This window comes from Phyllobates terribilis, unplaced genomic scaffold (assembly GCF_046119375.1).
Source record: "Phyllobates terribilis strain yellow unplaced genomic scaffold, ASM4611937v1 Scaffold_8__6_contigs__length_399053987, whole genome shotgun sequence".
Taxonomy (NCBI): domain Eukaryota; kingdom Metazoa; phylum Chordata; class Amphibia; order Anura; family Dendrobatidae; genus Phyllobates; species Phyllobates terribilis.
Window position 1 is genome coordinate 297759923 of NW_027362768.1, and position 16058 is coordinate 297775980.

Consider the following 16058-nt stretch of genomic DNA (forward strand, 5'->3'; position numbering starts at 1 on the left):
GTTAAGTATATAATTCCACATGTGTTAATTCATAGTTTTGATGCCTTCAGTGTGAATGTACAATTTTCATAGTCATGAAAGTACAGAAAAATCTTTAAATGAGAAGGTGTGTCCAAACTTTTGGTCTGTACTGTATGTATTACTACACTATAAAGAGCCATAATACACTACCCAGAGACTTCTAGGTTGTCCTACAGTATTTCTATATGCTCTGATTTCAGAGGGATGCATACGGAGGTTTTTTACTAGGGAATAGCAGAACAAGCCTGATACCCTTGCAGCCCTTATTTTCTTAAGAAACAGCTTTTAGCCCGGTTTCACCACCACTGCTTTGTAGTATTTTTCATGCTGTTGCAAATTATTGAAAATTTACATATACGGCACCTTTGTTTTCCATGTTTTTGTGCCATTTTGTCCTATTTTTCTTTTAAATACAGCTGGTTCTAGGACGGATAAAAAAGCAAAAAACGAAAAAAAAAGTGTTTTGAATTACACTATACAACAGAAAAAAAACATAATAAAAACCCTTCTTTACCAAACTTTTAAAAACCTGGAAAAATTGTATGTGAGAAGGAAGTTTCTGCTAGGGTAGGGTTGCGCGACCGTTTTCTCTCCATCTGATCGGCGTTTGATCAGGGTGGTATCAGTTTTTCTCGGACGTGGAGAGAAAAAAAGTTCCTCCACTTTCTCCATTCTCTCAGTCCTCGTAAATTGAACCACATTCGGATGTGATGTTTTTCCCGAACTCATAGACTTACATTGAACATTGAAATTTGAATTAACACTCCGACCAAAATCGGTACTAGGAAAAAAATCGTATATGTGCCCAGCCCCATAGAATATCATGGGAATGAGTGCTATTTGTGAAAACCACTGATATCACAGGTCCGATATAATGGGTCACGTGCACGAGCCCTTAGGCGCACTGTGGTTTCACCAGCACACGGAGGTGGCTCTCATTGTGATTTTTGTTATGGTTATTACTGTATTTACTGAGAAGTCGAAACATAGCTTGCTGCACCCAACCAAATCTCTACTTTTCTGTATGGTGTATAGAAGTAAGAACTGGAATCGCTGACATCGTCGTCTCCTGACTCCTCAATGTTTTCATTTGGGGGACTGCTAGGTCATAACAATTCCAGTTTCCACCCATGGTGAGCTCATTCCTAATTAGTTCCAGATCTACAGTGCTTTTGTTAGAAATATACAATCTGTCGATTAAAGTCCTTTTTTTAGGTTATTTAATTCCTTGTAAATCTGCGAAGTCATGCCTTAGCAGATCTGGCCCTAGTCCCAGATACGTCATGTACCCCTTAGACTATGATTTGGGAATATGAGTCTTTATTTCATACATATCTCAAGTGTTTAAAAGTATTTCAAAGTTTTCAAGCCCTTTATGTCTGCTCACATACATGAATGAGTATGTACATAGACTTTTAGAAATTGTCAGTTTTCACTATGAAGTTCCCCAGTAAACAGGGGCATTCCCTCTCATTTCCAGTAAAGGATTGAATCTATAGGTACAAAAACGGGATTCTTTATTCTAGAAGCTGTAGAGTAGCTGATATGTTTCACTAAAGTGATTAAACCTAATTGTTCCATCTATATCTATGCTCGTTCCCTCTGCTTCAGCTTCAGTCAATGGACCACGCCTTCACCGCTGCCGATGCGGGATAACAATACAGAAGAACTGAATGATATTCTGGGAATTGTGGTGTCGTCCAGGCAGACAACTTGGGGGTTAATTCCTGAACATAGTCATGTCATTGTCTCCTTTCTGTGAGACTTAGGTGGGGCTCACACCATATAGCTCCCTGCCTCTAGTTTCCAGTTATAGGTTATACCTGACCCTGGTTCTGGTCCTAAACCTCTGCTGCCCTAATCCTGTGTGGTATTTAGTTGCTGACCTCGGACTGTATTGATTTGGGCCTTTGCCTGCCAATTCTGACTTTGTTTTCTGACTTTTAATTTGGCTTTTACGATCCTTCTCTGCCAGTCCGCTCCACCAGCCAGCAGCGCCAACCCAGGAAGCCTTGTATAAGTCCAGATCCCTGAACATGGATTAAAGGATTAAGGGTAAAAGCCAGGGAATTCCTTTTAAGCGCTGCCAGACTATCATGAACAGAGCTACTTTACAATAATAATTCAGATGGCCATATTTTTTAGTTCCACATGGGGTCAGAACCCAGTAATTTCCCCTCTTTAAAAACACCTGGATGTATGCTCAATGTCTTTTGATGGTGGGCGTTGAAGGTATGTCGTTTGCAGTACTGTACCTAAGAGCTTCTATGCTTAGAGCAGCCTCTTGGCTGTGTCTGGGAATGGTGAAACCTTCAATACTAGTTATTTAAGACCTTGATCACCATTGTCCAAGAGTGAAGTATAATGAAAGGGGGACTCCCCCTTCGGTCAGACAACTGGGTTTGACTGCAACATCTAAGTTGTTAGAAAGCCACAATTGAAGTTTTCTCAGCTGTCGCAGCAGTGTCACCTACAGCTCCTCCTTCTTTAAAATCATTTTAATGATCGTTCATTGCCATTTGGCAGTGATCAGTGCTTTAATTTGCAAATATGTCTTTTGGCTGAAGAGACTTATGAGCGCATCAGCGAGCACTCCGGCTGTAAGAATGGGCTGTTGGTAAAGGCTCCTGTTCTTAGAGCACCGATCGAGGTAACCCAGCCTTATACCAGGATGGTGAGCGGACTGCAAACTATGTCCTACGAGGAACGGTTAAAGGATCTGTCAATGTTTAACTTGCAAAAAAGAAAGGCTAAGAGGAGACTTAATAGCTACAAATATGTCAAGGGCTGTCACACTGTAGGGGGATCATCCTTATTCTCATTTGCACATGGAAAGACTAGAAGCAATGGGATGAAACTGAGAGGGAGAAGATACAGATTAGATATTAGAAAAAACTTTTTGACAGTGAGGGTGATCAATGAGTGGAACAGGCGGCCATGAGAGGTGGGGAGTTCTCCTTCAATGTAAGTCTTCATACAGAGGCTGGACAGACATCTGTCTGAGATGGTTTAGTGAATCCTGCATTGAGCAGGGGGTTGGATCAGATGACCCAGGAGGTCCCTTCTAACTCTAACATTCTATAATTCTATGATATACAGCTGACATCTCCCGCAGATGGCTCACCTTTGTGCTGTACATGCATTTTAGTTTGCACTATGTACTGTATATACAATGTGCCATGTTAGCTTTATTCATAAACCTGAATTACATCTTCCCTGTAGCTTTATTTTAAGTACAAATACGGGATTGGATCCTTTTGGAGTACTGTTGGAGTGTTTTCCCCTATAGAATGCAAGTTTTTTGGGAGGTTGCTTCTATAAAACCTATGGTGTTTCTTCTAGGTCTCTAATCCAAGATACCCCCCCTTGTTTCTGAAGAAGCACATTAAGACAAAATGATTCTAGATTGAATTTTCCATTTCAGAAATCCACCAGTGTGTCCTTAACACGGCTTCATTTCCTTGTACTAAAAACAGATTACTGTGTCTAGCTCGTCCAGAGATGGAGCTTCACATTACCCTGGTTCATTTAAGTTTCAAGCTCCTTGTTTGCTTATTGGAAAATGATTCATTAGAGCGCTTGGCCTGGGAAAGAGTTTATTACACAGCCGTCAAGTCAGATAGTTTGCAGACAGCTGGGGTCTTGTGCAGTCTCAAGTAGATGATTTCACTTGCAGTTTTCAGAGAGAGCATAGTTGTACGGAGACTCTGAAGAGACTTAATAAAGAGACCCTTGGATGAAATCTTGACTAGAGGAAAAACCCAAACCAGTCATTTTGAGGTTACTTTCTGTTTTTTTTTCCTTCCTCGGAAAATGTGCATAATATTCAGCGTAACACAGATTCCTGTAAACCATGAAGAGGTAACATGAGATGAGGCTTCAACTGAAGTTTTTGTCCCAGAAGTCTGAGGATTTCTACAAGTTGAAGCGTTTTTGGTGTCTACTGCATCTTCGCGAGTCCTGAACTGATCTTATAAGTTGTACCTTATAAGTGGATTGCACAGGACATCCCGGGTGGTCATGAAGGGGGATGGAGGAGCGATGTGGAACCTTATGTGGAAATATTGCCTTTCGGTCCGAACTATAAGGTAAGGTCAAAGTCTATGAATGAAATTAATAATTTTTGAGATATTTAGTGGGGGCAATGTAGGGTAGCTGCTGTCTTGGAGATGGGTCTCCTACCCAGGAGCTAGATTACATGATTAATACAAATGAACATCTGTTGGCTGAAGGCATCAGAAGAGCTTCTGAAAATAGGAATTTCGTATATAGAAAGACTACTAAATTGAGATTATAGGGTGTGACTCTGATAAGAACCAGAGAAACAATAACCAACTGAATGTGGGAATTAATGGGTTCTAGATTGACGAACACTTTTACATTATCTGAAAATACACATTTTTGATTTAGTTTTTGATGCAATTTTTGAGGCAAAGTCAGAATTGGATTTGGCAATTTATGAGAAATGTACAGTAAGTTCTTCTTTTTTTGTATTCCTTTTGAATTCACAAGAGATAAGCAGATCTTTTGAAATTCAACTTTGCCAAATTTTCCCCAAAAATTAGTTTTGTGGTGAATAAATTTGCTTGAATCTCAATACTGGAAAGCTTGTAACTGCTCGGAAAATACAAGCGGGGGAGAGGAAAGAGAGAGGACTCTGCTGACCATAAGAGCTTACACTCTACAGGAGAGAGAAAGAACACTGCTGACCATAAGTACTTACATTCTACAGGAGAAAGAGAACCCCGCTGACCATAAGAGCTTACACTCTACAGGAGAGAGAGAGAAAGAGAGGACCCCGCTGACCATAAGAGCTTACACTCTACAGAAGAAAGAGGACCCCGCTGACCATAAGAGCTTACACTCTACAGGAGAGAGAGGACTCTGCTGACCCTAAGAGCTTACACTCTACAGGAGAAAGAGGACCCCGCTGACCATAAGAGCTTACACTCTACAGGAGAGAGAGAGAAAGAGAGGACCCCACTGACCATAAGAGTGTACACTCTACAGGAGAAAGAGGACCCCACTGACCATAAGAGCTTGCAATCTACAGGAGAAAGAGGACTCCGCTGACCATAAGAGCTTACACTCTACAGGAGAGAGAGAGAAAGAGAGGACCCCGCTGACCATAAGAGTTTACACTCTACTGGAGAAAGAGGACCCCGCTGACCATAAGAGCTTACACTCTACAGGAGAAAGAGGACCTCGCTGACCATAAGAGCTTACACTCTACAGGAGAGAGAGAGAAAGAGAGGACCCCGCTGACCATAAGAGCTTACACTCTACAGGGGAGAGAGGACCCCGCTGACTATAAAAGCTTACACTCTACATAAGAAAGAAGACCCCGTTGACCATAAGATCTTACACACTACAGAAGAAAGAGGACCCCACTAACCATAAGAGCTTACACTCTACAGGAGAAAGAGGACCCCATTGACCATTAGAGCTTACACTCTACAGGAGAAAGAGGACTAAGCTGACCATAAGAGCTTACACTCTACAGGAGAGAGAGAGAGAAAGAGAGGACCCCACTGACCATAAGAGCTTACACTCTACAGAAGAAAAAGGCCCCACTAACAATAAGAGCTTACACTCTACAGGAGAAAGAGGACCCCACTGACCATAAGAGCTTACACTGTACAGGAGAAAGAGGACCCCGCTGACCATAAGAGCTTACACTCTACAGGAGCAAGAGGACCCCGCTGACTATAAAAGCTTACACTCTACAGAAGAAAGAAGACCCCGTTGACCATAAGATCTTACACTCTACAGAAGAAAGAGGACCCCACTAACCATAAGAGCTTACACTCTACAGGAGAAAGAGGACCCCATTGACCATTGGAGCTTACACTCTACAGGAGAAAGAGGACTCCGCTGACCATAAGAGCTTACACTCTGCAGAAGAGAGAGGACTCTGCTGACCATAAGAGCTTACACTTTACAGAAGAGAGAGGACCCCACTGACCATAAGAGCTTACACTCTACAGGAGAGAGAAGACCCTGTTGACCATAAGAGCTTACACTCTACAGGAGATAGAGGACCCCACTGACTATGAGAGCTTGCACTCTACAGGAGAGAGGAGATGACCCCACTGACCATAAGAGCTTACATTCTACAGGAGAGAGAGGACCCCACTGACCATAAGAGCTTACACTCTACAGGAGAGAGAGGACCCCACTGACCATAAGAGCTTACTCTCTACAGGAGAAAGAGGACCCCGCTGACCATAAGAGCTTACACACTACAGGAGAGAGAGGACCCCACTGACCATAAGAGCTTACACACTACAGGAGAGAAGACCCTGCTGACCATAAGAGCTTACACTCTACAGGAGATAGAGGACCCCACTGACCATAAGAGTTTACACTCTACAGAAGAAAAAGGACCCCACTAACAATAAGAGCTTACACTCTACAGGAGAAAGAGGACCCCACTGACCATAAGAGCTTACACTCTACAGGAGAAAGAGGACCCCGCTGACCATAAGAGCTTACACTCTACAGGAGAGAGGGGACCCCACTGACTATGAGAGATTACACTCTACAGGAGAGAGAGGACCCCGCTGACCATAAGAGCTTACACACTACAGGAGAAAGAGATTTAGGCTGTGTGCCCACGATGCGTTTTTTAAGAGTTTCCGCAGCGGCAATTCCGCTGCAGAAACGCTTAAAAAACGCTTAGTAGAAGGTCTGCCATGTTCCCCAATGATAATCCGCATGTGCTGTGTACATGCTGCAGAAATTTCCGTTGCGGATTATCATTGCGGAAAAATCCGCAGCATTACCAATTATTTTGCGGAAGCGCTGCGTTTTCGCCCCCATTGACTTGCATTAGAACGCATGGAATCCGCATCACTGGATCTGTACATGCGGATTTCATGAGTTTCTATGTGCGGATGGTACCCGGGTTTGGAGAAGAGGAGACTCTCCTCCGGACCCGGGTACCATAGAACCTGTAAAAAAAAAGAATAAAATAAAAAATATACATTATACTTACCTTCTGATGGCCCCCGGTGTCTTTATCCGATGCGTCCTGGCTTGCCGGCAGCTTGCGGTGGACTCAAGGACCAGCCATGATGTCATTTAGTCATGTGATGGGTCACACGACCGCTGATGTCGGCAGGTCCTTTAGTCCACCGCGAGCTACCAGCAAGCCAGGACGCATCGGATAAGGACACCGAGGGCCATCAGAAGGTAAGTATATTTTTATTTTTTACCATTCTTTTACGGTCACGCTATATAAATCCAAGCCGGTTGCATGGATTTATATAGTGTGACCAAGTTGACAAGCACTTTCCAAGTGATGCTAAAATCGTTTGGAAAGCGCTTGACAACCCGCATGCGAAAATGCATGTGAAGAACGCTTCACATCCACATGTCCCTGGCAGGAAAAACACATGTACAATCAGCATGTACAATCCGCATGTACAATCCGCATGTACAATCCACATGTACAATCCGCATGTACAATCCGCATGCGTTTTTTCTGCCAGGGAGATGCAGAAACGCTCAGGAAAAATCCGGAGCATTTCTGCATCGTGGGCACATAGCCTTACCCTGTGACTCTGTAGATGGAAAACGTACAAACTGTGCTCCACTGGGTACTGCTGATCTGTGATGGCCAGGTACTGACCAAGGTACAAGGTATGATAGTCCGCTAGAGGTCACAGTTGCAGGGCATTATGGGAAAGTCCATGCATCAACACAAAATGACATTAGCCCACTCTCTGATGCTTCAGCCTTGTGGGAAATGGTGTCGGGCAAGTGTTTTTTATGCGAATCGAATCTCAAAATGTTCGAACATGTGAAACTTTAACTCGATCCTCCACTGACTGATCTGCTCATCTCAAGAATTCACTCATGGATTTGTCTCCAAAACTGTGTACCAAAAAAAAACTTCACCTTTAACTTGTGCCTGGGTCGTCTGGGATTCAACTGACCTGGACATGGATCCTTTTTGCCAAAAATTGCTGCAAGACTACAGCAAAATTCTAAGGTTTTGCAGCAACTATGTCTAAATACTCACAATGTCTGAGGTTTATTTTAATGCATATGGAGCAAGAGAAGCCATCAGACTTAATTACAGCATTTTCTAATGCCTAAAATAAAGCAGATGTATGCGCAGAGTGCAAGGAGAATGAATGTAAACAGGTCTGTGAGCAGCCGATGAAGTCATCGTGGTGACAATGAGCCGTCCAGACGTGCTGACATCTTATTGTATCCCAGACACTTACTATGTATGGAAATGTATACATGGCAGTCAGCACCTTACACTTCTGCAAGATTACAGCGCAAGATTCTCAGCGGATACAGCATTACCGCCGACCACCAATCTGGGTGATATTTAGTCGCAGTTCTTTAGGTGAATTATTTGGATTATATTCACATTTTATTTTATTATTATATTACAACTTTTGTACGACCGCTCACAACTTGCAATCTTTATATAGAAATGACGCAACGGCGTTGTATATAATATAAGTACAATATAGGAATTTAAGCCAAAAGAAATAAATGATCCATCACGGAGTGGCTTGTATTATTGGGGTCGTCCACTTTTAAGGAATTTTTTTTTTACTTGATGCTTTTATTTGGGGCTAAAAATCATTTTGTTTTATTAAAAATCTGGCACCATTTGACTTTTCCAGACTCTTTTTTATTTGTTTGATGTGGTTTGTGGTCATAAATAAGCTGAGAGTTCAGAAAAAGAAAAACAAGAGTCCCCTGACAGCTTCAGAATGAGCTCACTGATAGATTCTCAGTGAACTCATTCTGTAGCCAGAAATAGACTTTGCAATACAGAGGCTGAAGAAGGCAAACAGTGCAAATTTCTTAATGAAAACCAGTTGCAATAATGATTTTCAGTCTTAAATACGTGCATTTAAATGAAACAAAAAAAAAATAGTGTCCCCAAAGGTGGACAACCCCTTGTGTTGTCACTGGACTAAAACGCCCTCAGTTCTGGGGAAGCCGGGTCTGACGTAATAACTGTATTTTATTAGTACAGGATTATTTTGTTTGAGATGCAAAACTTAAAGTGTTTGTCCCTTTTCAAAGATTATTACTCCATAGGCTCAAGAACGCAAAAAAAAACAACTGACCTTGTCCTCATACTTCCGGGGCGCTGCCTCTTGCTGCTGCTCCAGTCTTTGTTGATTAGCTGCAGTGGTGAATACAGCACTGCAACCAATCGCTGGTCTCAGCAGCTCTGCAGATGTAGAAGTTATGAACAGCTGAGCACAGTGATTGATTGCAGCGTCTTCAACGTGACAATACCACTGCAACGAATCAAGAAAGCCCTGAACAGCAGCGAGAGGCTGCGCTATAACTTGAGAGGGTGATTTATACTCATCCATTCCATCACCGATGTTCCAGCGCTGGTCTTCTGTTTACCTTGGCTAGTGATGTAATGTATACCTTATGTGACTGCTGCAGCCAATCACTGCTCTCAGTGGGTAATAGCTCAAGACAGTGATTGTAATTGGCTGCAGCTGTTACACAGAGTATACGGGACATGATGACTGCAGTCTAGGTAAAAAAAAAAGGATTAGTATTGGAGAAGAAATGTGTTAGTAAATATATCTCTTTATATATTGCTACCTTTAACAAGTTCACCTTTTTTTTTTTTTTAAATAGGTCCTTGATTCTGTGCTTGTTTATTTTTTCATATATCTGTATAGGGTTGAAGCTCTGTTTTTCTGATACAGATCCTCTGCATTGGCAATGATAAAATTCTGCCTGCCTGCAGTCACCACTAGGGGGAGCTTGAGAACATACGGCATAGTGTTGATGCAAAATATTGTCCTGCACTCCCCCTAGTGGTGGCAGAATCGTATTGTTCACCTCTGTCTATGCAGAAACAGAGCTCTGACCGCTAAGAAGATTTATAGAAAATATTGACACAAAAAGTTGAGCATGAAAAGGTAACACATTGGTTTGTGAATTGTTTGGGCTTTTTTTCTAGCTTTTTGAACAGGTGACCCCCTCCTTTGTATACACTGTTACTTTTTATTATTTGATAGAAGCTATGTTACAAAGTTACAGCTTATCAGCACTACAATAGGTTCATATTGGGCTCCCAATTCGTCTTATGTCGCATTGTTGGAATCCATCAGATGCCGGATTATCTGCGTTTTACGGTACATGTGCATCTGCGGTACATAAGTAATTCTCTATTTACATCTTGCGGCTCCACTTTGTGTTTTCTGTTGATATTTTCCCCTTATCCTCCTTTCAGCCAACAGATAAGTGCAAAGAGGCGAGAGATCAGGCAGTTCAGCATTTACATAAGCAGTTCAGAGTTTTCTCTTCTTTTTTTTTTTTACAAAAGGGGCTTCATCACTATCTGTGTGGATAATGTTTATAAGACCTGTCACATCATCCAAACTGAACTCTGCAGGAATACAAAAGGGAAACATCAGAACATTCCTTGCTCTGTTTATCCTCTGTACATGGGGGAGAGACTGAATCCCTGCCTAAAATCGAGTCCCCGTCAGGTCACAGATCACACGGATGGATTTCATCTCTGTGTTTGTTCCACACTTGCTCTGTTTTGTATCTGAAGATAAAGTTCATTTCAATGATTTTTATATCTGGATTTTAAAGGTGCGGAATTATCTTCCTCCTCTCCCCTATAGATATCTGATAAGGATGCAATGTATTTTACGTTTACATCCTTTTCATGTTTTCCTGCGCATGGGGCATAAATTCAGTTTGGCGCCCCCCTATACACAACTTAATTGCTTTGCGTAGTCGTCATATGACTTCTCGTATGTATTTTGCCTACATACAGTCACGTGCCAACCTAATTTTCTCCATGTCCAGTGAAAAACGACAGCCCCTGCTTCACTGAGAGAAACAAGAAAAGAAGTTGGCATGTGACCGTATGTATGAAAATCACATATGAGTGGTCATGTGAAGACCGCTAGAACCGGCAAGCAGAGCTGAATCCTGACAGTGAGTATAATACACACTGTTAGGATCTGGTATGCTCAAGGCTTCATTTTATAATTAGTTCCTAACATAAATACTGATGTAGTAATCCTTAACTTGTCAGATGGCACAATACTTTATAAACATAGCCATGTGTGACGTTATCTAGCAAGTTATGGATTGTCATATATGTACAGGATCAGAACCAAATGCAGAAATACATCACTAGAACCACAAACATTACAGAAATACAGCATCACAACCACCATCAGTACAGCAACCAGAAGCACCAACAGTACAAGTATATATAACTAGAAGCAACAACAGTACAAGGATACATCACTAGAAGCACCAACAGTACAAGAATGCATCACTAGAAGCACCATCAATACAGGAATACATGACCAGATCAACCAACATTACAGAAATACATCACTAGAACCACCATTACAGAAATACATCACCAGAACCACCATTAGTACATAAATACATCACCAGAACCACTATAACTACATGCATACATGCTTTGAAGAGCGATCAGTTGTAATGTCAGGTCAGCCCCATATGACGGATTTAAAAAAAAAACTCAGGGGAGCAACGGGACTAAAATAAGAGTGAAAACTGGCCACTTTTACCAGGTGATAGGTCCTCTTTATATAGTAGGCTTGGGACAATGTAACGCTTCATCAGTTGGGGTTATTAATAGACAACGATAAAATAAAAAAGTGACTATTGAGCCTGCAGGATGTCCATGAGCCAACATACACCCCTGGCTAGAACTGTATGGCACAGTTTTTAAAACCATCCCTAAGAATATAGGTGGGAGGTTTAAATACCTTCCTTTTCACCATAAAAGTCTGATTGTGTTGGGGATGTTGAACCGCCCTCTATTACAGCACAAGCCAGGACACCGGGTGATTCAGGGAATGTGATGGGACAACTGAGCATTTATAAAATGAATGAAGGGACCAATTATAGGGAAGGGCAGAGTGAAAGCGCCATAGAAGTAGAACCATTACAGCATGGATAAGTAGGAATAGAAAGTGCTACACTATAAATAGTTTATAAAGTTCTCTTTCAGGAAGATACAAGGTTTATAGGAACATAGAAATGTTGAAAAAAGTCCATCATGTTCATATTTTTAATTTAATTTTTATTAATGAACTTTTTGAATAAGACAATAATCGATGATTGAGCATCTGTAATCGCTCTCGTTGCTGTCAACCCATCCAATAAGCGTTTTATTTGTTCTATAGGTGATTGCCGGTTGTTTAAATGTAATTTTTATGCCGGTATACAAATCATTGTTCTCGGCAGCACATCGCCCCGTGGAAACAAGCGATGTGCTGCCATGAAGATTACATTCTGTGTGCACAGAATGATCATTTTGGCGATCATTCTGTGCGCATAGACTGTTCATCAGTCGGCCTAAAAAGACCTGTAAAGAATCACAGATTAGCATGTATATAGCCAATCAGCTGACGTTCAAAGGGGCCATAAGTAATTTATGGGTACTATGTTAATGTCAATATATAGATTCACTTCTCATGTAAAATGGCTAAAGAAATACATTTCTCGTAGCCTTTACATAATAATAATCCAGAAAAAAAGACTTTGCACTTTAAAGGCTAAATCCACCTTTGCAATCATTTTGCTTTTCTCCTTAACATCTAAAATAAAAATTAAATCAACTTTGCAAAAAAAAAATTTGATAATAACTATATTACCGTTTTGTGTGCACAGTCCCTATGTTAGACCTATGTGTATCCATTGCTACAGACTACAAACAAACTCTTTGTAGTCTGATCATGGAGCCATAATTCTGTACATCTGTCTCCTCCTTCTTACTAATCATCAGGAGCGGTGACTACAGGATCAGACTACGTAGGGCTTGTTTGTAGTCTGTTACTATAGACACTCATAGGTCTGCACAGGAGTAGTGTATATATATATGTACAGTACAGACCAAAAGTTTGGACACACCTTCTCATTTAAAGATTTTTCTGTATTTTCATGACTATGAAAATTGTACATTCACACTGAAGGCATCAAAACTATGAATTAACACATGTGGAATTATATACTTAACAAAAAAGTGTGAAACAACTGAAAATATGTCTTATATTCTAGGTTCTTCAAAGTAGCCACCTTTTGCTTTGATGACTGCTTTGCACACTCTTGGCATTCTCTTGATGAGCTTCAAGAGGTAATCACCGGAAATGGTTTTCACTTCACAGGTGTGCCCTGTCAGGTTTAATAAGTGGGATTTCTTGCCTTATAAATGGGGTAGGGACCATCAGTTGTGTTGTGCAGAAGTCTGGTGGATGCACAGCTGATAGTCCTACTGAATAGACTGTTAGAATTTGTATTATGGCAAGAAAAAAGCAGCTAAGTAAAGAAAAATGAGTGGCTATCATTACTTTAAGAAATGAAGGTCAGTCAGTGCGAAAAATTGGGAAAACTTTGAAAGTGTCCCCAAGTGCAGTTGCAAAAACAATCAAGCGCTACAAAGAAACTGGCTCACATGAGGACCGCACGAGGAAAGGAAGACCAAGAGTCACCTCTGCTTCTGAGGATAAGTTTATCCGAGTCACCAGCCTCAGAAATCGCAGGTTAACAGCAGCTCAGATTAGAGACCAGGTCAATGCCACACAGAGTTCTAGCAGCAGATACATCTCTACAACAACTGTTAAGAGGAGACTTTGTGCAGCAGGCCTTCATGGTAAAATAGCTGCTAGGAAACCACTGCTAAGGACAGGCAACAAGCAGAAGAGACTTGTTTGGGCTAAAGAACACAAAGAATGGACATTAGACCAGTGGAAATCTGCTTTGGTCTGATGAGTCCAAATTTGAGATCTTTGGTTCCAATCACCGTGTCTTTGTGCGACGCAGAAAAGGTGAACGGATGGACTCTACATGCCTGGTTCCCACCGTGAAGCATGGAGGAGGAGGTGTGATGGTGTGGGGGTGCTTTGCTGGTGACACTGTTGGAAATTTATTCAAAATTGAAGGCATACTGTTCCAGCATGGCTACCACAGCATCTTGCAGCGGCATGCTATTCCATCCGGTTTGCGTTTAGTTGGACCATCATTTATTTTTCAACAGGACAATGACCCCAAACACACCTCCAGGCTGTGTAAGGGCTATTTGACCAAGAAGGAGAGTGATGGGGTGCTACGCCAGATGACCTGGCCTCCACAGTCACCAGACCAGAACCCAATCGAGATGGTTTGGGGTGAGCTGGACCGCAGAGTGAAGGCAAAAGGGCCAACAAGTGCTAAGCATCTCTGGGAACTCCTTCAAGATTGTTGGAAGACCATTTCCGGTGACTACCACTTGAAGCTCATCAAGAGAATGCCAAGAGTGTGCAAAGCAGTCATCAAAGCAAAAGGTGGCTACTTTGAAGAACCTAGAATATAAGACATATTTTCAGTTGTTTCACACTTTTTTGTTAAGTATATAATTCCACATGTGTTAATTCATAGTTTTGATGCCTTCAGTGTGAATGTACAATTTTCATAGTTATGAAAATACAGAAAAATCTTTAAATGAGAAGGTGTGTCCAAACTTTTGGTCTGAACTGTATATATATAAAACGATGGGAAATTTTTAATCAAGACTAGTTGCAAAAATGTATAATTTTTGACTTCAGGTATGTTGGAGCAATTAAAAAAAATAATTGGTGATGACAATATTGCATTTAAAAAAATTGTATTATTAATGTAGTGTTCTGGTCTCGGGCCAAGCAGATCCCTACCTAATATAATACAATTATTGGATATAATGGTCTCTTTAGTACTAAAAATATTATATTAGTTATACACTGTATGTAATGGATAGTAGAACTGACATTGCCAGAAAACTGTTACATCACTCAGTGGAATCTGTGCAGCCAAACTCCTGAAAGTCATGTTCCAGCGAAACCCTAATGATAGGGGAAATAATCGACATTGCAGGAAATGTAACCATATCTGTTTTCTCTTGTTTTTATTTTCCATTTTGTAATTGATACATTTTAAATAAGAGATGATGTAATTGTTCCTCTAACAATAACCGTTCTTCAGAGGTTACAGTAATGTAACAAAGGACGTCTTCTGTTTTTATATGATTGTCCCTCTCCCATGTGGGAATCATATGGGCAAAAGGTTTTAAAATGTTCCTCTGAGACTCATAGTCAGATAGGAGTCCATTCCAAAAGTGACTTCTGGTCCACACAGAGGACACTGCGTGATTTGGTCAATCACCGTGCAGGTCACGCGGGGTAGATGGGCCAAAACGGCACTGAAAACTGGAGGATGTGTCAATCAGTAAGTTTGTTAGCCGGTGCAGTTTGTACAAGATGATACGTTTCACTAGAGTGTTACTGTATCGGAGTTATCTGAACATTTGATGACCTGTCATTAGGGTACATATACAGTATAATGTTGGTCTAGATATGTACTGAGACGATCACTGAGCAATTGTAATTGTACAACTTGTTCTTTAAAAGCTTTTTACGTCCTGTAATACTTTTTTAGCTTCTAAGAAAATTGTATAGAAGTCACAAGTTTTAATTGATGCTTATAAGGCTGAAACCAATATCTAGCAGTAAAAAGTAATCCAGGTTTGCCTTTAGAAGTTTGTGCTATCTCTCTCCCTGTAGCCCAGCTCTGATGTAAGGATCCCCTCCCTTCTTCTCCACTTAGCGTTTGTCAGCCATCTTTCTAGGTTCGTCTCTGTACATCTCTGGTTCAGAACTGTCACTTTACCTACTGCAGCTTCTGCTGTTACTACTGTGCATAATACAAGAATTCAGCTTGAGAATAAACTTCTTCTGGAATCTTAACAGTTGCTTCTGCAGTCGAGTTAAGCTATCTGATGAAGTTCCTTTGTGTGAGTACTGGTTCTATACAGACATCTATAGAAACGCTGTCTCAAGAGCCCCACACTCGCAGCCTAGTTATGGAGTCAGAATGCATCAAGTTCTGAGACAAACCTTTTAAAGGGGATGTCCGATACTGTAAACCTTTTTTATGCTTGTATATCTTCAAAATAACAGACAGAGACATACTCCCCTTCAGTTTCCCCATGGATCCAGCGGAGGCTGCGGAGAACTATCAGCAGG

The 16058-nt window shown here is 41.2% G+C and overlaps 1 protein-coding gene across 8 annotated transcripts in view; it reads left to right on the top strand.

Moving 5' to 3' along the window:
* Positions 1 to 16058, top strand: part of IQSEC1 (IQ motif and Sec7 domain ArfGEF 1) — a 913452-nt gene that overhangs the window by 664745 nt on the left and 232649 nt on the right. The window contains exon 1 of one of the 8 annotated variants that reach the window (XM_073644469.1): positions 3623 to 4109. The exons of the other annotated variants lie outside the window; for them this stretch is intronic. Within the exon in view, the coding sequence (XP_073500570.1) occupies positions 4042 to 4109 (68 nt within the window). The 5' untranslated portion in view covers positions 3623 to 4041. Of the gene's footprint in view, positions 1 to 3622; positions 4110 to 16058 lie in introns of those variants that run through there. 8 annotated transcript variants of the gene reach the window in all.